Below are 20,025 nucleotides of genomic sequence, written 5' to 3'. Positions count from 1 at the left end.
AATATTAGACTAGTTATTCTGATAGCATAATAGTGTTGCAGATGCAGCACCATCTCACCCACAGTCCTGTCTGAATGGTTATGCAAACCACGTATTCAGTCCTCTGCATGTCAGCCTACTAGCGCTGTCACTTTTTTGCGCAAATGTCTTTTAATGCAGTAAATGCAGCGTTAAAAAAATTAATATTTGTCCTCCTCGTGCTTAGAAAAATATAGTACAAGCCTCAGCTGCTTTAACAAAACTCCTTTGCTATTCTGCTTTTTAGACATGCTAATGTACAAAGGAACTCCCTGCACTTTTTGTTTTTGTTTCAACTTTTTACAAAAATAAATACAGATACATTTACTTAATTTGCTGTAAAATTTTCAGGGATCTGTTCGTTTAACTTTTAAAAGAAACTAATAAAATATGCTGATAAGTCTGTTACTCCCTGCACTTTTTTATTTTATTTTTTTGTTGGTGTTTATAATTTTTCTGCCAATATTTTCAACTTTACAGCAATTTAATATTTGCCCCGTATCTGTTATTGCCCTCTTGACTACTAATAATCTGAATCAGCTCTGAAAAAACGGTAGATCTTTAGTCTAAATTGGTTTAATCTTAGTTCTAAACATTGTTTGTTTACATAATTTTTTTCAATCTTTTCTACCAGCCTGGTGATGCCGGTAGTTATACCTGCTTAGTTGCTAATGCAGTTGGGCAGGATAGTTGGACGGTAACGCTCTCAGTTCACACTCATCCAGTCTTTGTGGAGCTACTTGGAGATAAGGCCCTCAATAAAGGTGAACGGCTCATGCTGACCTGTGGTGCCAGTGGTATCCCGCAGCCCAGAATCACATGGACCTTCAACAACAACATCATCCCAGGTTTCATTCAGAGAAATATATTGCTTTAAAATATTTACTTCCTGTTAAGGTTTTCTTTCTTTGTCTTTTTTGCCAACGCTGTAGCTCACTACGACCAAACGAACGGTCGCAGTGAACTGGTGGTGGAGAGGGTGAGCAAAGGTGACACGGGCACCTACACCTGTGTAGCAGAGAACAGTGTAGGAGTCATAAAATCACTGGGATTTGTCCATGTCAAAGGTAAACCTGAACTCCTATAAAACAGTCTGGCTGTGCTTCGAGCTTCACTGACAGCTTTTCCTCTCTAGAGCCTCCGATCATCGATGGGGACCTTCACTCCAATCGAGTCGAGCCTCTGGGCGGTAATACCATCCTGAACTGTGAGGTACGAGGAGATCCACCTCCAACCATCCAGTGGAGCAAAAACGGAGTAAACATTCAGATCAGTAATAGAATCCGTCAGATGTTCAACGGCTCCCTGGCCATTTACGGCACAGTGGTAAATAAACATCAGCTTTTTTTTATTATTTGTAAAAATCAAAATATTTTTCTTGCTTAAACTAGAATGTCCTGCAAATAACAGAGTGAAGATGCAGGCGTCTACATGTGCGTGGCAACAAATGATGCTGGAGTTGTGGAAAGAAGCATCACTCTCACCCTCCAGAGTTAGTATTTACAAGCTCACTTTCAGATTTTTTTTTAGAGAATCTATTTAATCTATTTTAATCGGTTCCCCTTAGGTGCCCCCACCATTACCGTAGAGCCTGTGGGGACGGTTGTGGATGCAGGGACCACAGTGGTTCTGAGCTGCCAGGCAGAGGGAGAACCCACACCCATGATAGAGTGGTCTCGTCAGGGGCGCCCCCTACTGGCAGACAACCGCTTATCCACATTGTTCGACGGTTCTCTGAGGATCAGCAGTGCCCAAAAGGAGGACACGGCTGAGTATGAGTGTGTGGCCCGGAACTTGCTTGGGTCAGTTCTGGTCCGGGTCACTCTCACAGTAAGAGGTGAGCTGGATATTACTTTTGTTTGAGAGCTAGTTGTATTAAATCCTGACATTTATAAAATTGTAAATTTGTTGTATGTAAAGTTGTATGTAAATGTTCATAAACCATTTATGTTTGTCAGTACATGGAGGCTATTCTGAGTGGTCAGAGTGGTGCTCTTGTACTGTATCCTGTGGCGCCGGCATCCAAAAGAGGCTAAGGCAGTGCAACAACCCTCTACCTGCCAACGGGGGGCGTCACTGTGCAGGATCAGACACAGAAATACGCAGCTGTCAAGGAAATCCATGTCCAGGTCAGAGTGCTTAAAAATACTAAAGTTAAGGTTTAATAGTTTTCTAAATCCTTCACCATTCATCTTTGTACCATTTCAGTGGATGGAAACTGGTCTGAGTGGTCCGCCTGGGAAGAGTGCTCACAGACCTGTGGTCAGGGCAACAGAACTCGTGTCCGAACCTGCAGCAACCCCCCACCTCAACATAGAGGGAAGCCATGTGAGGGCAACGCAGTGGAAGCCATTATGTGCAGCCTCAGGCCATGTCCTGGTAAGAAAATCACAACAAAACAGAGTATGTTTTTTGAACTTGTTGATTCATATTTGATCGCAAAATGTAATTTTTCTAAAATGAGCAAAATCGAAGAACTTTTCTAGTGCTGTCATGCTATTATTTTTTGGGCGATTAATTAATCGTGAACTCTTACTAATTAATCAGTTTTAATTGCAAATATTTTTAACCTAACAGTTACCGTAAAAAGCCACATTTTTAGGTATTTTCGTTTAAATTTGTGACATTTTGGCGCAGGATGATAAATTAATCATGATTAGCACAATCATTTGTCATCCCTTTTCTTCTTAGTGGCTGGTAACTGGGGGTCTTGGCTGGCATGGGGCCCATGCAGCGAGACCTGTGGTAAGGGCATGCAGTCCAGGATTCGCCTGTGCAACAGCCCCCCTCCACAATTTGATGGGCCACAATGTGAAGGCTTGGACACCCAATCCAAAATGTGTTTAGAGAGACTCTGTCCTGGTAAGACATCCAACTCATGTCTTTAGATTCAAGACTTTTTCTAAAATACTCATTTAATGTCATGTGAAATTCGTCTCTCTTTGTGTTGACCAGTGGATGGAAAGTGGTCATCCTGGATGAGTTGGGGACATTGCAGTGTTTCATGTGGAGGCGGGACCAGGCAGCGGACACGCCTCTGTGCCAGCCCCGCCCCTCAGCATGGAGGAAGGTCGTGTGAGGGAAATGGCGTGCACATAGATTTCTGCAACACAGATCCTTGTCCCAGTGAGATTTTCTTTTTTCTAACCTGTTCCATGTTTTCTTAGGCTTAGTCACGACTTCTCTGAATACATTCATTTTTGTCTGTAACACATTTTATCTCTCTGAGCCAGTCAATGGTAACTGGGCTGCATGGAGCAGCTGGGGCAGCTGCAGCAAGACATGCAACGGGGGTCAAATGAGGCGCTACAGGACCTGCGACACCCCCAGACCTGCTTTTGGAGGAAGAGCTTGTGCCGGTGCAGATTCACAAACGCAGAGATGCAGCATCGTCAGCTGCCCTGGTAGGTCAGCATTCAACCCTGTAAACAACTCCTTAGATTATTCTCACTCTGGTTTGATGTTTGGTTGAGAAACACAAATAGAGGTTCTCAACACAAGTAGCTCTTGAATGTTTGCATGTCTGCTGTGTGTACGTGTAGTACAGAACTCAAATGTTGTGTTTCACTGCAGTGGATGGTAACTGGGGTACGTGGCAGCCTTGGGGAGAGTGCTCTGCTTCCTGTGGCGGCGGGGAAAGGACCCGCCTCAGACTCTGTAATAATCCGTCCCCCTCCTATGGTGGCCGGCAGTGTCCAGGAGATTCCACTCTGCTTTCCAGATGTAACACCCAGGCTTGCCCAGGTAAAATCTCTCAGGAAGCAAAAATCTCTTGCTGTAATTAGATGATTATTGGTGTGCCTGAACTGTGGTGTGGCATTTTTTTCTATTTTCATCAGGGGGGCCACAAAAAGCTCGCGGAAGCATCAGAGGTAATATTAATCACTTGGAGTTTGGCATAGCCATCCTCAATGCCACCATCAGTGACAGCAGTTCTGGCAGTAGAGTCATTAAAGCTTCTATCTCTAATGTGCCAAGAGCATTAGGTGAGTTTTCAATTTAATAGTAGATCACAGTTCTCTGAGCTTTCATAAAAACTCATCTGAGTGCCACTGAATGGAAGGTCCTGCGATGAGGACGCTGGTCTCCCTGCTGAACCCCGTCTACTGGACCACAGCACAGGAAGCAGGAGAGGCCGTCAACGGATACACCTTAACAGAAGGAGTCTTTAAGAGAGAGACACAAGTGGAATTTGCAACAGGTACAAGTCCCAGAGGATTCAAAAGAAAAAATAATAATAAACATTTATTTTTTGGACTGACTAGCATATTTGATCCAACTTCAGGTGAAATTTTGAGGATGACCCATATTGTCAGAGGCTTGGACTCAGACGGAGTTTTGCTAATAGACGTTGTGGTGAATGGTGACATCCTGCAGTTGCCTTCTCAGGCTGACATCCACATCAAGGTACACAAATACTTTTTTTGTTATTTATTAAGATTAACAATTAAATAAATGTATGAATAATAATTAACTTTTATTTTGAAATTAATATTAAATTGGATTAGGAAAGTAAGCAAATGACAGCACACGTTACTAAAACACATGGTAAAAATAAAATGTACTTGTTTAGCTTTTTCTCATTGAACAATAGTTTTCTTTTGTTTTTACACTTTTATTTCAGCCAAGTATTTTAAAGTCCCACTCTGATCATCTTTTGATCTATTTTCAAAGATTTCCCTGTGATCTTTTTGTCCCCGTTTCCCATCATCCCTACGTTTACACTCTCTACCAGTAGTATATAGCCCCTCAGACCCACAAGCTAAAAGTAGCAGTGCAGCAAAGATGACAAGCAATTTTTGAGCTATCCAGCTGTACAGTTTGGATCCAGATGCCAGCTCAAACAAAGAAAACTCCATTGAATTAATTTTCAATATTATTTTTTGCATGTGTCCTCCATCATAAGACAAATACCACAATTTTCATTAAACTAGGTCATTAATTTCTCTAGTTGCAAAAAGTTACATGGTGTTTTATTTTTAATATATTTGGATAAACTGCTCAAAAATGTTGTTTTCTGTTACAGGACTACACTGAAGATTACATCCAGACAGGACCAGGCCAGCTCTACGCTCTCTCCACCAGAATATTCAGCATCAACAATGAAAGTCTGCCCTATTCCTGGAACCACACCATCTCCTATGATCCATCCAAAGGAAAGATGCCCTACTTGGTAGAAATGCTCCACGCCACATCCATCAGTGCTCTCTACTACCCCCTAGAGGAGGTGTTGGAGTATAGCATTCAAGCTAAGATCACCAAGGGTGTGTCTTAAAACCACTTTGAACTTTACTTCTTTTGGTTATTTGCTTTTTAAATGCCTTCAATGTGTTGACGACAGGTGATCGCAGTAACCAGTGTCCTAATGGCTTCATCTTGGTCTCCTCTGGGCTTTACTGTGCTGGTAACCTTAATCTTTAAATCTGTTACAGAAAATAAAAAGACTTTGAAAGTAAAGTTTCTGTTGTTGCAGATGAGAATGAATGTGATGTTGGAAACCCTTGTTCTCATACATGCCACAATGTGATGGGCACGTACTACTGCTCCTGCCCCCATGGTCTCTCCATCTCCGCCGATGGCAGGACCTGTCAAGGTACGACACACACACGCACCTCCTTATTATCAGGCTTTTTGATCATTTCCTGCTCTACTGTCTTAGACATTGACGAGTGTTCTCTGAGCGGACATGTGTGCCACGACGGACAAGACTGCGAAAACACCGTTGGTTCTTATAGGTGCCTCATGCGCTGTGGGCGTGGCTTCAGAAGAACTACTGATGGTCTTAACTGCATGGGTTTGTATGCTGTTATACCAGTGAACTGGTATTTAATCGTCCTTCTTGAGGCTCACGTGGAACTTTCTCTGCGGTGTTTAGATGTGAACGAGTGTCAGGAGTCTAACCCCTGTAACCAGCGCTGCTTCAACACTATCGGCAGCTACCGCTGTGCCTGTGAGCCAGGCTTCCAGCTGAGAAACAGGCGGTGCATAGGTAAGGGTGCCTTGTGTCTCTGAAGATACTATTGAAAAATACTTTTCACCAACCGCTTTTTGTTCTTGAAGCTTAAACCCCTGAAACTCAGTGATGCAAATATGCATCAAATCACTTCTGCTCCAAAATTACCGTAATTTAGTATTTACTTAAAGACAAAAACAAGAGGGATTTTTTTTTTAATTCTTTAATTATTTAGAAGTTATTTAGAAGTTTCAATATATGAAACCACAAACAAATTCAATGAATACAGAATTATTTAGGATTTCTAAATTGTTTTTATCTCTTTTTGTTTGTGTCAGATATAAACGAGTGCAGGCAAAGGGTGTGTCGTTCAGATCAGCTGTGTAAAAACACCCGGGGGGGTTACACATGCATTGACCTGTGTCCCAGTGGGATGACCAAAGGTGCAAATGGAACATGTGCAGGTGAGCTAATACTTGCTGTAAAAAGAGAGCGGTTTAAAAGTTCTGCAGATGGAGTGGTTGACGCTTGTTGGCCTCTTTTCCTGCAGACATTGATGAGTGCAGAGAGGGGACTCATCAGTGCAGATACAACCAGATCTGTGAGAACACCAGAGGCAGCTACCACTGCACCTGTCCTCGTGGCTACAGGTCCCAGGGGATGGGACTGCCCTGCATCGGTGAGTTCAAGCCTTGTTTCTACTTTTTATGGATAATGTATAGTTATGGGAAATGAGGAATTACACTTTTCAAATATTATTTTAGGAGTAGGAACAAGATAAAAACACACAACCTTTCACATGCACCGTAACCCTTTGGTGCGTCCCGCTGTTGTTAATCATTTCAAAATCGAGTCCAATACCAAAAACTAAATTTGAAAAAGTAAGTGCACTCAGTGATCCCACAATGTCTTAGCGCAGCTTTTCTATGGAGCTGAATTGTGGATTTTAGCTGAACCATCTTCATTGGATTTAGCTGCTTTAAAAACATAAATTTTGGGCTCATGTTGTCAAGGTTACAAGGTCCAATTATACTGGAAACAGTTTCAGGCATAAAGGACTTTATCTGCCAAACAAGGAGATTTTAACCTAATAGAACCCGGCGTCCATGTACATCATATTTGGGTTATATTACCACAGTAAGCAATTCTGCTAAACTGGGGGCCTGTGACTACATGTGTAGACGGTTACTTCATTTTAGTTGTTTTTAATAGTTTAAAAATATATTTGCTCCAGGTTTTTTCTATCACAGCTCTATTCCGATATTTTAAAGAGTTACTGTCATATAATACCATCCGAGCACAAACGACAGTTATTAATTTCTCCTCCAAGACCATTTATCAAACGGTTGGCTCTTTCATGACCAAATACAAGTCCTTGATTGGACAAAGTTCAACTGGTTTCACTTTCAATGCTGCTTAATGACCACTCATTTTTTTTTTACAAACGCATTTTTAACGCAGAAGCCGGGAACATTCATTTATGGCATTTACATTGACTTGTCATTGGAAGTGTCACTTGAACGTGTGTTTCCACGTCTGATGTGACTGTAAAATCAAACAGGTTTTCCGGTTGTAGCCTGTACATGTTTTTTGCAAATAAAATGAAACAGCTGGACTTGTAATATGACTTTATGGATGGGGAAGTTTTTATCAAAAAGTGTGGCAAAAAGATTTCAAATGTACTTTCCTAGAAGCATTAATGCGTCCTCCTACTGTAAATGTCTATGAAATCAGTGAATGTGTGCTTGGCTTTTAACGTCCTGCTTTAGCAGTTTGGTTTACATATATGTTGTTTACGTAAAGATTTTTACCAGCTCCTGATAATGGCTTTTGTTTTTTTTTTGCATAAACATTTTTGCATTGCTCTGTCCTCACATTTCCCTGCAGCTTGCTTGCTTTTGCATTTAAAATATCTTGATATTTTGAATTCAGCCAGGTGGAAAAACACTTTAAAATGTCTGCCACAGATCATGTCTTCTTGCATTCTGCACTCTTCCTGTCTTGTGTTCATCATAGCTCTGTGCTGCTCTTCTTCCTTCACATGTTCTAGTGAAAAACAATTAGTGGAATATTTATGTAACTTGTGAGTGGAGAAGATCTAAAGACAAATGTTTTAAAACTTTTTTTTCTTTCTTTTTATTTTTATCATTCAGAGGAAATCTATTATGTTTTGGGGGCTTTGCATCCTTGTTTTTCATATTTTAAGCCTTTTATGATGTTAAACTATTTAAGTGTAGTCGAAATCAATGACTGTAATTGGCTTTTAAATGGGAAAATCATCTTATAACATTTTGTAGAAAGAGACCCTGAATTTATGTTACTTTTGCAGCAACAGATGTAACTCTCTGTTTAAGAAATTGGAGGAGTATTGAAGTATTGTTATTAACTTTATTATTTTCATATATTTAGTACACAAATACCTTTATAAATCTCTCTTTAGATGGGGGTCACCCACCCTTATATAAACAAACTGTTTTCTGCTCATTATATAATCTGGAAACTGTTTCTTGACATAAAAACACTCAAGGAGACCAGCACCACCACCTTTCCTTCTTTCTTTTTGTTCTTTCCACTCCTAACCTTTCACTACTAATTGATTTCAATCAAATGTCTGTCTTTACACTTGTCTGTGGCTATTTTCTGGAGTTGCTTTGACATGGCACACCTTTCTTGTTCTCTCTGTGCATCAACAGTATATATTTGGGCCTGTTTTATACTTTATGCTTTTTCATATATTATATATATATTCTAAAAAATGTAGTTTTATTTTAAAACGTGAGCTAAAATAAACAACAAAAAAAAAGATTTTCATGCGTCTCAATACATTTCTGTATATTTAACTTGGAAATGTATTGGCAAACCGTTGGGTTATTAACTTTTTTTTTCTTTACCATCACTTCTTCTTCTTCTCCTCTTTTTTTCTGTTTTCTTTTTCCTCTTGGTGCTGGTCATTCTTTTGTATTGAGGGCAGACATAAATGAGTGTGAGCGCCTGCCGCAGCCTTGTGCCCACCAGTGCATCAACACTCCAGGCAGCTACACCTGCACCTGCCCACCAGGACGCCACCTGCTGGGGGATGGCAAGTCCTGCGCGGGGCTGGAGCGTCTGCCCGGCTACCAGAGTTATTCGTACATCCACCGCACATCTCAGTCCTCTCCTGAAGGCAGCTCCAGCCCCCGTCTCTACCACAACGTCGCCTCGCAGAGCTTCCACTCCTATACCGCCAACTCAGACAGGGGCTTCAGGAGGCGGAGCCAAAGGGAGGCTCCCAAGCTGCAGGTCACCCCCGTTTGTCAGAGAGGGTTTAAGTCCAGGGGTGGCCTCTGCTTAGGTAACTATAGAGCTCAAGCAGCAGGGAAATGAAGGACAAAGGTGAAAGAAGATCCGGTCAAAAAGGGGTTAGGAATTTAAAAGCTGCTTCTGAAAACATTAGTTTATCAAAAGTTTTTTGTTTCAGACATCAATGAATGTGAAATGAGGGACACCTGCCAGCACGAGTGCATGAACACACCAGGAAGCCACAGGTGTCTATGTCCTGCAGGTTACCGTCTGATGACGAACGGCAAGACGTGTCAAGGTGAGAAGGTTGAACTCCTGTAGCTTATTGAAGCGATTCTTCTCCGTGAGTCTGAGCTGATTCTGGCTGTGTCGTCTCTGCAGATGTAGATGAGTGTCTGGAGCAGAACATCCAGTGTGGAATGAATCGGATGTGCTTCAACATGAGAGGAAGCTACGAGTGCATTGATACTCCGTGTCCACCGAATTACCAAAGGGATCCAGCAACAGGGTAAATAATCAAAACAATACTTATCACTACCAGCCGTGCAGATCTCAAACACGTTTTATTTTGAATGTCTAGATTCTGCTTGAAAAACTGCCCTCCTAATGACCTGGAGTGCCCGCTGAGCCACTACGCTCTGGAGTACAAGCTGCTGTCGCTTCCTTTTGGCATCGCCGCCAACCAGGATCTGATCCGGCTGGTGGCGTACACTCAGGACGGAGTGATGCACACCCGAACTACCTTCCTGGTGGTGGACGAAGACCTCACGTTACCCTTCGCGCTGCGAGATGAGAATCACAAAGGCGTGCTGTTCACCACACGCCCCCTGCGGGAACCCCACACCTACCGCATGAAGGTCCGAGCCCTTTCCTTCAGTGAAGACGGAGGCATCGAGTACCGGACGACGTTCATCGTCTACATCGCCGTGTCTGCCTACCCTTACTGAGAGCACTTTAAACCACAGGAGATGGTGGCAAACTGTAGTTTTGGACGAGTAACCACACTTGGATGTAGTAGAAAAAGAAGAAAACGTGTCTCCACTAATACAATTTCTTTTATTATTTTCAATTTATTTATAATTTTAATTTGCCTAAATTTCATTAAGATTGGCCACAATTACATGCTACATTCTCAGGTTTGATTCATAAGACGTGCCTTAACGAAAAACCCCAGCAGCTTATTTGTTTTTTTTAATGGATCTCATGTTCTTCACAATAGCTAATAAAAAGATGTATTTTATTTTTATGGCTGTAAATATGTGTTTTCTCACAATACTGTTTCATTAGTTTTCAACCATTTTGTAATAAAAATGTAATAACAGAAAACTGTTTGGCTCAATTTGTCACCAAGTGTTTGTGTAAAAGTGAATGACAAATCTGTTAGACACAAAGTTCCAGCATTCTTACCATTTATTTATTTTTTTTCCAAAAAGCACAAACATAAAAAAAGAAATTGTTGAGTAAGGCAGTTTGTACATCAGTCTGGTTTGCTCCCGCATCTTTTTAACCTTCAGCTAGAACTCCTTGCAGCAGAGAGGCCGCCGCATCTTTCCGTCTTCACACGCTAAACTTTCAATACTGCATTAGAAAAAGATATCTATGGTCTGGAAGCATCATCACTGACGTCTGAACCTGTGAGTAAAAACACTGTTGAAGCGACAATCGCTGTTGTATTCCATAAGAAACTTTTTCATCCAGAAAAAAAAAAAAAAAAAAAAACACTTCTGGAGCTGATTCGTCCAGATGAAAAGCAAAGCGGAGGCCGCTTTATGTCACGACCTCTTTGCTGTAATGTTCCTTTAACAGTGGTAAACCTGTTGTGTCCTCTCAAACACGCAATGAAAACTAAAGTCACCGATATCGGCTACTGAACTGAAAAAAAATAATTTGGCAACACACTTAATCTGCCTATTAAAGGCAGACGAACAGACATTTCCAGTTTCTCTTCTTACCATAAAATGATGTTAAATAAACAGTTGTTTTTTATGATAAGGGTGTCTTTATGCTTGGTTAAAAAAAAATTAAAAAACCTACAGAATGAATTCAAACAAAATAGGTTTAGTAAAAAAAAAGAAGGTAAGAAAAGCTTTTTAAAGAAACAAAATGGAAACATGCAAAATATATATTTTTATATTTCAATTAATTTTCTCTCTACAGTAAGATATGCACCTTACTGACAAATAGCATTGTTCACTACAGAGGATTTGGGTTTTTAACGGAAGGCAAATTTGGCCTTTGACATATTTTTAAAACAAAAAATATGTTTAACTGGATGTTTTGGGGTTTTTTAAGTTAAAAAAAAAATGTGTGCACACTTCAGATGATGGGGTTAACTGAAGGGACGCAAAAAAATATATATATGTATATATAGTACCAACAGTGTCACATAATGCCCTGTTCAGTAGCAGAGGGAGCGTGTAGATGTCAGGCGCGGCAAAGTGGGATTAATAAAGGGGGCGGTTATGGAGATGCATGGTGGGTAATAATCCTCCTCCCGTTCCCGAGGTGCATGCCGACCCCTGTGGTCAAACTCACCGCCCTCCATCTGTGACTGTGCTTTTCAGGAGCGGCCTGCTGCTGGAGCCTCACTCAGAGAGGATTTACTGCTTCCATTAAACTGTCTGAGGCGTGATGATGATGGGAAGCAAATATGGGAAGCGATAGGGGAGGGGGTTAATCCTCTGGTGTTAATGTGGAAGCAAGCTCAGGATTAATTACAATTAGTTGATGGTGTATTTCAAGACCAAAGGAAGCAGATCCAACGCTTCTATTTGAATAAGTCTCTGGATTTTTCCTGGGTTCAAAAATATTCAGAAGAGTAGCAAAAGGTTGCATGAAAGATGCTTGTTTCTCCATAATTTATCTCTTCTCAGTTGGAAACCCCAGCCTCACACGCTGAACACATTTACAGGTGTGACACAGGCGAGGTTGGAGGGGGTTAGTGGATCAGAGAATCAGCACGCACGTGCAAACGGGAGGTTATGTTAACTGTAGCACCCTGGGAGGAGTGTGGTGTTAGCTGTGATCATGAAAAGGACAAGACCGTGAAATCTGATGTTAACTCGTCGCGACCCTGAACGTACGCTCCAGTTTAATCTTGCCTTGAGCAAAAATCGGCATCTCGTTGGTTAAGCCATCTGGTACGTGAACAGTGCAGTGTGTCAGTGGTGTGAGGTGGATTCTTCTCCTGCGCTGCTTTTAGACCGTCTTCCTCGCCGTTAGTACTCTGACGATGCTGCCCACTCCTCCAGCAGCGAGAGCCTGTAACCCAGAAAAAAAAAAAAAAATGAAGCCAGCCGGCTATTTTTGCAGAAAACTAAGAACACCATGCAGTGATGATCTGGAACATGACCCATTTGAACATCACACACCCACACAACCTACTATTAAAGGAAGAATTCAGGGAAAAAAATCAAATTTCCTTAAAACATTACTTTAAATCTGAGCTGTTTGCTTCATTTGTGAACAATCTTATTCACATTTCAACAGGAGGGAAACTCTGTGGCCTGGTAGTAGAGCGTCCTCCCTGACACTGGAAGGTCGTGAGCTCAAATCCACGGTTGAGTCACTTGGCACCCAGCATCAAGGGCTTTAAACAAATGAATGGGACGTTTAACATTACCTTTTCGTGCCACTGAAGCAGCACCGCACTGCTGTTTTCCGACGGCCTCTCAAAGCCTTTGTAAATGTATTTCATCAGCAGGTCCACGCCGTTCTTGTCCAGAGACTGCACCCCTTTCTCAATGTCGCTGCTCTTAAAGGCACTAAGCACCTTCAGCACCAGACCCTCTGCACGATCCTGGACACAAGACGGAGGACAGAGCCTGCCTGTTAACTCAGTCAGCATCATGGAGATTAATGATCCAAAGGTACATTTCAGTCCTGTGTTTTCTTATAGTAACAAATTAATAACACAAACTTGATTGTTTAGTTGCATGGATGCAGCAAAAACACAGTCAGGTTGTTGAGAGTAAAATCTAAGCCCACCTTGACATTCTGGTTCTTCGTATTGATTGGTGGGTTCTTCAGAACTGCATGTAAAGCCTCCATGAGGTTTCCTGTGATGATGAGGTTAAGAACCCAAACAAAACAGCAACACCGTTTTTGGAAATCTTCTTTTGATCTATTTTAAAAGCGTTCCCAGAGTTCTTTCAATCACAACTGTGTCATTTTCAGCCAAGATGTAAAAAGCTGTGCCATTTTTTTAGGACAGTTTCTGCAAAGCGGGAGGAGTTCATCTGAAATTTTCCTCTGAGCTAGAGAAGACTGTTGACATAGAAGTAAGCCTGCTCTTATGTCCCAATCAATTTGTTTGAACTCTTTCCTGCTAGCTTACAGCCATTCACGGCCCCAACCTAACATTACCTGTGCAACAGCAACGGTGAGCAATATCAAAGCTATAAAGCTGAACAGTTTTGAGCCAGCTCAGATGAGAAAAACAAGGAGCTAGTTGTCTAAAGGCAGATGCGCCAGAATGGAGCGCAACTGGGAGCTTGTGGCTTGCAGTCACATCTACAGCTTTTTCCAACAGTATTTTTTCAGTCTGCTCACGATTCACACAATTTGCATAAATAAACACTATTTTAAGCATAATTTTCTTTACATATACCTTCCATAATGGGAAAAAATGCTACAAGAACATGTAACTCAAGCACCATTTAATCAAACTACACAAACTTAAGGCCTTAATTCTTCAGTTTAAAAAAGGCATAATAAAAAATAACTTAATAAATATAACACTATGATCTTTCTTCAAATGCTGACAAACAAAAGTGTCCTGCAAGTTTAGGGGCTGATATTTGGATTGTACCAAGTGAAATCATGAAGGGGGAGGAGCTTCTCCAATGAGGAAGTTCGGCACTTTCGAGCCTTATAAGGACGTCAAGACTGTTGACTTCACCTGAAGCTGCAGAACTGACTGTTTCCTCCTAATTTTTAAAGCATAATCAATTAAATTCAACAGAATTCAGCTCCATGCCTTAAACTAGTGCGTTGTTAATTTAAAAAAGGGTGTTAGCTCTGGTTCAAAAAGGCCAAAAAGCTAAAGAGTAACCCTTTAGTCACAGAAGTCCACTATTCCCTAATGATAACAGAGTAAAGCGGCCTGTTCAGCCTAGGAAAAAATGCCAGGAATGTGATTGTTAAGCAAGTCTGAACAGCGACTAGCCTGCTAGCAAGACGCCCATCATGAAGCAGCAGAAAACCGCACAGAAAAAGTTCCAGTGTTCCGCTTTCTTCTGCAATATTCATGGCTAACATTTAAGCTAGCGTATCATCTTGAAGGATATTGTCTGACGAGAGAGTCCACCTCTGCCTCGTCGGGACCCAGCTGGTTTTCTCCTCCGTCCTCCTCGTCCACGAATTTGTTCTCGTCATACTCGTCCACGTCCACTCGCCTGAAGCGGGCGGAGACGGTGTTCTTCGACATGTCTGCGGCGGTGAGAGGTTCAACTGCAGCGAGCAGAGCTCCCGGCCTTTTTTTGCCTTGACGCGGCTGTCACAGACAGGAAAGCAGGCAGCTCCCTGACTTCCTCTGCTCAGCTTCCCCTGCGATCGATTGATTTCCGCTTTTGCCGCTATCGCCATCAAGCGGCCAAAGAGCCAAACTGCATGTCTTTGATTTTTTTTCCATGTAATTAATAAGTAGCCACTAGATGGCAGTAAAACACAGGAAAACACCAGCGGACTATGTAATTAGAAACCTGTTCGTTCAGACTAAACTTTTATTGGGTAATAAAAAAAATATTATGTATGATATTAGATTAATTTTAACATAATCAAAGTAATTTGCTTGGGTGACTAATTTGCTAACAGCATTTTTAAAATACAGAATTAATGACAACTACTGTGCGTAAGTTATTACTTTAAGACACTTGCTCACTATTCACTGTATTTAAGTCTTTTTAAGGCGATTTAAAACAGTAGCTAAATATTTATTCCGTCTAAATCAGGTGTCTAACATCCCATCTCACATTAAAGTAAAACAAAAATACACTTCATTTATTTTCTTGTGGCCTTCAAGCCACAAAATTGATCAAATTAATTGATCAAATTTAGCTTTTAAATATCATCAATAATTGAAAGATAACTATTATATTCATATTTTATTACTTTTAGGATCAGCACAGACAAGTTCCTTTCAAAATAAACTATATTCTATGGAATCAAAGATTGTTTTGTTATTAAACTTATCTGTAAGTAGATCAAAGCTTTCACCATAATGTGTCTTAGTTAACTCTTGATTTAGTATAATGCCATAGTAAGTTAATTTTTAGTCATGTAATTTTATTTTATTTACAGATGAGGTCTAAGTATAAACACTGCAACTATACATACAAGATAAACATAAAAGACGATCATATAGAATAAAAACACCCAAAAAAGTAAGGAGATTAGAACAATAAAAGTGATAAAACACAAAAAGTACGGACTGGTTTTTGCAAGTACTTTGTCTAATGTTGGTGAGTGCTAAAATTATTCTATTTTTTTTGAAGAATTCAGCCATTGAATAAAACCTTAAAAGCACCCGAGGAGTGTTAATTCCTGCACTAAAAAGCATTTCTGTAGCTCTATAAGCCTACCAACGTGGTAGAATCCTAAAGGCATCATTGTAGGCCACCTGCAGCTTCTGCATGCTCGCTGCTTTATAGTTGGACCACAGGTGTGGAGTGTAGAGAGGGGTTAGAATCTTCGTGGCAACTGAACATGGATGTAAGATCCCCTCAGTTTAAAAATCTAGGCAAAACTTTACTAACAAACCTAATATTTCTTCAGATCGTAGGCATGTTTCTTCAAAGCCAAAGAGCCAGAATGGAATAAAAATGTGAGGATTCTGTGCTTTAGTTTTTAAAAATGTTTTGTCATGTTGTTTTCCAGGTTCATCATGATCCACAGCTGACTTCATTTCAGGTAATGACCCTCAATGACTGGATTTCAGTTCTGCCTTGTGATTTCATCTGTTCTGTTCTGTCTCTCTTTTGTTGCTCCATGGTTTTTGTCATGTTCTGGTTGATTTATTAAATGTTTTATTTTCTGTCACCAAGCCGCATTTTGGGTCCTACTCCACCAGCCCAAACAGAAATAGCCACATGTGGCTCCAGAGCTTCAGGTTGCAGACCTCTTATCTAAAGAATGTAAACTAAACATTTGATCTCCCAGTTTTTTATTTATTTATTTTTTTTAGAAATGTTCCCATTCTTTTGTGTTTTGTATTATGTTATCAAAATGTTGTTATTTATTTATTTATTTTTTCAGTTGTGTTTCCTTGCTGAGTTGTTATTTGCACGTTGGGGAAAAAAATCAATGTATCAGTCAAAATTTTAAAACGATTTATTTTTAATACATTTTTGCTTAGATCATTTTCTAAAAAAAAAACATTTAAAAAGACTGCAGATTCAAATATTTTATTTTTTAACTTTCATCTAGAGTGATCAGCAAAGCCATCGTCACGTTTTTAATATTTCACAACCAGTTTTTGCGCTCTCTTATTAACCGAACCCTAGCATTTTTTAAATTATTCAAGCTAGAAATAACTATCTGAACTGCTGTAATTACAGCTTTGCTGACGCAACACCGAGGACATCTTTTTTCTTTCTTTCATTACTCCCAGTTAGACAACAACTACCCGTGACACTACTGTATATTCGTTTTAAACGGTTGCCTACACATGAAACGTGAGCAGATGAATCTGACGCAGACACTGGTTTGTGTTACAGACAAAACAATGTTGACAATCACACAGGAGTACTGTGTGATCATGTGGGGATACCACCCATATTATTTACTGCGAATATTCAAAATATATTGCAGAAATGAACGAAGACATTTGAATAAAGTGGAAGATATTCAGTAAAGTTTGTATGCGTAGTCACAACCAGTCTGCCACTGTGTAAATAGGAATGTTACCCCGTGATGTCAGGGTTTCTGTTATGCAAAAAGCAAAGACTCTAAATACTTCTTCGTTCAGTCAGCATGTGTGTACATCCGATAAATTAGAGGCCGATTCAAGACTGTACTTGTCTCTGCAGAACAAGTTGTGACCTCTTTTTTACAGTCATGAGTGATAATTGAAACGAGCTCATCTCAAACCGGCTCATTCTGGTAGGTTAAGGCTGCAGAAAAGGTTTTAATTTACTGACCAGTCTAGACTGCTGACCCCTTTCCTCAGGGTAACACTGATCTAATTCCTTCTCCTTAAGAAATTATTGCTCACTGCACCAGACATGTATGCTACCAACCAGAATAGAAAGTTTATGGAAAGTCAAGTCCATCATATTTCCTCACAGCTGATAAAGAAGCTCTGGTTTTTCCACTCTCACATCTCTCGTCTTCCTTCTCCCGACCACACACGTAGACCGACAATACCTCGCGTGAATTGGACATGACAAGTTTGTGTGAAGTGTGCCGACTCATCTCTGTAAAATAAATGACTCAGGTGAAGATACGTAAGAGCAGGGGTGATTTCTGCTAAGAAATCTAAAAGATGTAAGAATGTGAACCCGCTTGGGGGGTCTTGGTTAAGGGAAACTGCCCGTATTCCTTTGCACAAAAGTAGTTTTCCTGTAAGATTTGGTTGTTTGTTGAGCTCTGCTTGTTGGTTTTTGTTGGTGGTCACAACTGTGTTTTATCATTCTGCTATTTTCTCCTCCTGGTTTTTTTTTACTTCGCAACCTTGTTTTCTTCCACTGTTACTTCCGTCATGGTTTGATCATGACTTAGTCATGCAGTTACTTAAGCTCTCAGTGGCTTATTTGGAGATTCCGGGTTCTCACCTGTAAGTTTGTCCATTAGTAAACTACATTTTTATGATTATTTCTTTTGTTTCAATTATAATGATTATGTCAAAGAAAAGCTGTAAATTAATAGTTAATTATGTAGTCATATATTAATGGTCATTCTCAGTATGTGTTTAATGGATAAAGTAAAAAGCACTTTAACAGGGTCCTGGTTCTAATCCTCGTTGTGTGGAGTTTACATGTTCTGCCCAGGCATGCATGGATTTTTTTCCATTCACTTCCTGATGCCAAATCATGTTTCATAAGATGATCAGTAACTCTGAATTACCCCTCAGGAGTAAACATGTGTGTGTCTGAGGACCCTGTTTTTGGTCTAAACTAATTGAGATATATCTCCACAGAAGCCTAAATGGGAAAGAGTAAACCTTGTGATACCCTGGGCATATTTACATTAACAGTGGGGTCATCTGGACCCCATAAGATAGCACAAAGATGGACAATTTGACTTGTTAACTTCAATTTATGCATGAGTCACATGATACAGGGGTTGACCCCTACGGGTGCTGCAGGTTTTTGGGTTGTCGGAGTCTGTGGAAAGTGGTGTCTTGCAGTTTCCTTGACGCTAGTGCGTGTGGTAAGTGTACGGTGAAGTATTTCTAAGAAAGTTATGCTGTCATATGATGCCCTTTATACAACACTCCAGTCATTTAAAAGGTTTAAGGCACTTACTAACCAAGCACAAATGCTTCACACTTGGATTGTGCACGTGATGCACGTATTTCACACACAAATAATTCCCTGAATGTCTAATTTTTTATTTCTAAATTTAGAGAAATTCAAGTAGCGTGTACTTGCTTGAACAGGACTAAGCTCACTCGGCAGTGTGCAGGGTTAAATAAAAATGGGAAAATCCACCTTTGGCTTGCCAATCGAAGCATGCCCGTAGTAAAAAATGTACATGAACATTTTCACCTTACGGGCTCACTGGGTGGTCTTCAATCTTAAAATTTCCTGCACGGCCCTCACAGGTCTGCCCATGTATTTACCCACAGACTGCCCGTATCCACTCTTAAGGGCAGTTGTGACTAAAGCTCCATACATTGACTCATCCAACTTTTGGGCAGACAGTGATCTTTGGGGGATTTTATTCAAATTCTCAAGAAGAACATTTCATTAGTTTTCCTGAGTATTTGCGGTAAAGCAGAAACAGAACCACAGTAAAAGAGCGTTGTAGGACTTTTGGAAGGCTTCAGGGAACTCTTCCATGTAATCGTTGCACTCGTTTTCACATCTAAGACACGTAGGTCTGCATCACATTTGTCCTGAAAGATGACAGTCTTTTTTTTTAGAAAGCTCACTTAAGACTGACATTCAGAATTCTTAAAGTAGCTGAGGTTTTATGCGCTCAAATTTTCCACTTTATGGCAGATTATACTGGAGCGGTCAGCCCTGGTCCTCAAGAGTCTCAATCCTGCCCGTTTTCCAGTTCTCCCAAATCTGACATCCTAACAACCTAAATTAGGTGTGTTGAGTCAATCAGGATGTGGAATCACTTGAATCAGCTAATCAGCATCAAGCTGGTCAGGGAGAACTGGAAAACAGGCTCTTGAGGATCAACGTTGGCCCTCCCTGGGCTAATGTTTTTTTTTAAACGAAAACTTGCACTTGATCTGATCAGATCTGATCTGATCCTGATACAAAAACTTTGCAAAACAGCAAAATGAAGTAACTAAGTAGGGATGGGATTATATACATTTGCTTCTTCCACTCCTTTTCAAGCAATCAATCAAACTCTATTTTAGTTTAGCTAATAATTACCATATTTAATGAATCAAAGTGACATAAGTGTGTCTTTGTGTTTGTTTTTTGATTCTCTAATCAATGCATTTCATTATTTCTGTAATGAGTTTGAAAAATCTGTCCTGTATTGTCCACAATCTATTCTTGAAATAAAGAAGATCAATCAATCAATCAATCAATTAATCAATCAGCTGATCCAGATCAGGAAAAGAAACGTTTTCAGTCCTGCGTTTAAATTTT

The 20,025-nt window shown here is 40.4% G+C and overlaps 2 protein-coding genes across 2 annotated transcripts in view; one reads left to right on the top strand and one right to left on the bottom strand.

The window, feature by feature from the left end:
- The window catches only part of hmcn1 (hemicentin 1), a 72,997-nt gene extending 62,028 nt beyond the window's left edge, over nt 1-10,969 (top strand). Inside the window, exons 83-107 of the mRNA XM_024278969.2 lie at nt 653-866; nt 951-1,085; nt 1,154-1,344; nt 1,429-1,510; nt 1,586-1,855; nt 1,977-2,147; nt 2,227-2,397; nt 2,710-2,880; nt 2,974-3,144; nt 3,252-3,422; nt 3,592-3,762; nt 3,858-4,004; nt 4,082-4,219; nt 4,304-4,425; nt 5,045-5,282; nt 5,360-5,422; nt 5,492-5,611; nt 5,678-5,812; nt 5,894-6,007; nt 6,310-6,435; nt 6,522-6,650; nt 8,943-9,302; nt 9,429-9,548; nt 9,632-9,758; nt 9,831-10,969. Coding sequence (XP_024134737.1) covers nt 653-866; nt 951-1,085; nt 1,154-1,344; nt 1,429-1,510; nt 1,586-1,855; nt 1,977-2,147; nt 2,227-2,397; nt 2,710-2,880; nt 2,974-3,144; nt 3,252-3,422; nt 3,592-3,762; nt 3,858-4,004; nt 4,082-4,219; nt 4,304-4,425; nt 5,045-5,282; nt 5,360-5,422; nt 5,492-5,611; nt 5,678-5,812; nt 5,894-6,007; nt 6,310-6,435; nt 6,522-6,650; nt 8,943-9,302; nt 9,429-9,548; nt 9,632-9,758; nt 9,831-10,197 — 4,224 coding nt within the window. The 3' untranslated portion in view covers nt 10,198-10,969. The remainder of the gene's footprint in view (nt 1-652; nt 867-950; nt 1,086-1,153; nt 1,345-1,428; nt 1,511-1,585; nt 1,856-1,976; nt 2,148-2,226; nt 2,398-2,709; nt 2,881-2,973; nt 3,145-3,251; nt 3,423-3,591; nt 3,763-3,857; nt 4,005-4,081; nt 4,220-4,303; nt 4,426-5,044; nt 5,283-5,359; nt 5,423-5,491; nt 5,612-5,677; nt 5,813-5,893; nt 6,008-6,309; nt 6,436-6,521; nt 6,651-8,942; nt 9,303-9,428; nt 9,549-9,631; nt 9,759-9,830) is intronic.
- On the bottom strand, nt 10,643-14,819 carry arpc5b (actin related protein 2/3 complex, subunit 5B). Its single transcript, XM_024279167.2, has 4 exons — nt 14,539-14,819; nt 13,238-13,310; nt 12,873-13,049; nt 10,643-12,511 (listed from the first exon to the last, which is right to left on the bottom strand). The coding sequence occupies exons 1-4, from the start codon at nt 14,676-14,678 to the stop codon at nt 12,449-12,451; spliced, it is 453 nt and encodes a 150-aa protein (XP_024134935.1). The 5' UTR covers nt 14,679-14,819; the 3' UTR covers nt 10,643-12,448.
- Nucleotides 14,820-20,025: the final 5,206 nt, after the last annotated feature.

The sequence above is a fragment of the Oryzias melastigma genome, linkage group LG4, assembly GCF_002922805.2.
Source record: "Oryzias melastigma strain HK-1 linkage group LG4, ASM292280v2, whole genome shotgun sequence".
NCBI lineage: Eukaryota > Metazoa > Chordata > Actinopteri > Beloniformes > Adrianichthyidae > Oryzias > Oryzias melastigma.
Note: the sequence above shows the minus strand (reverse complement) of the source record. Positions and strands in the feature narration are given on the sequence as shown.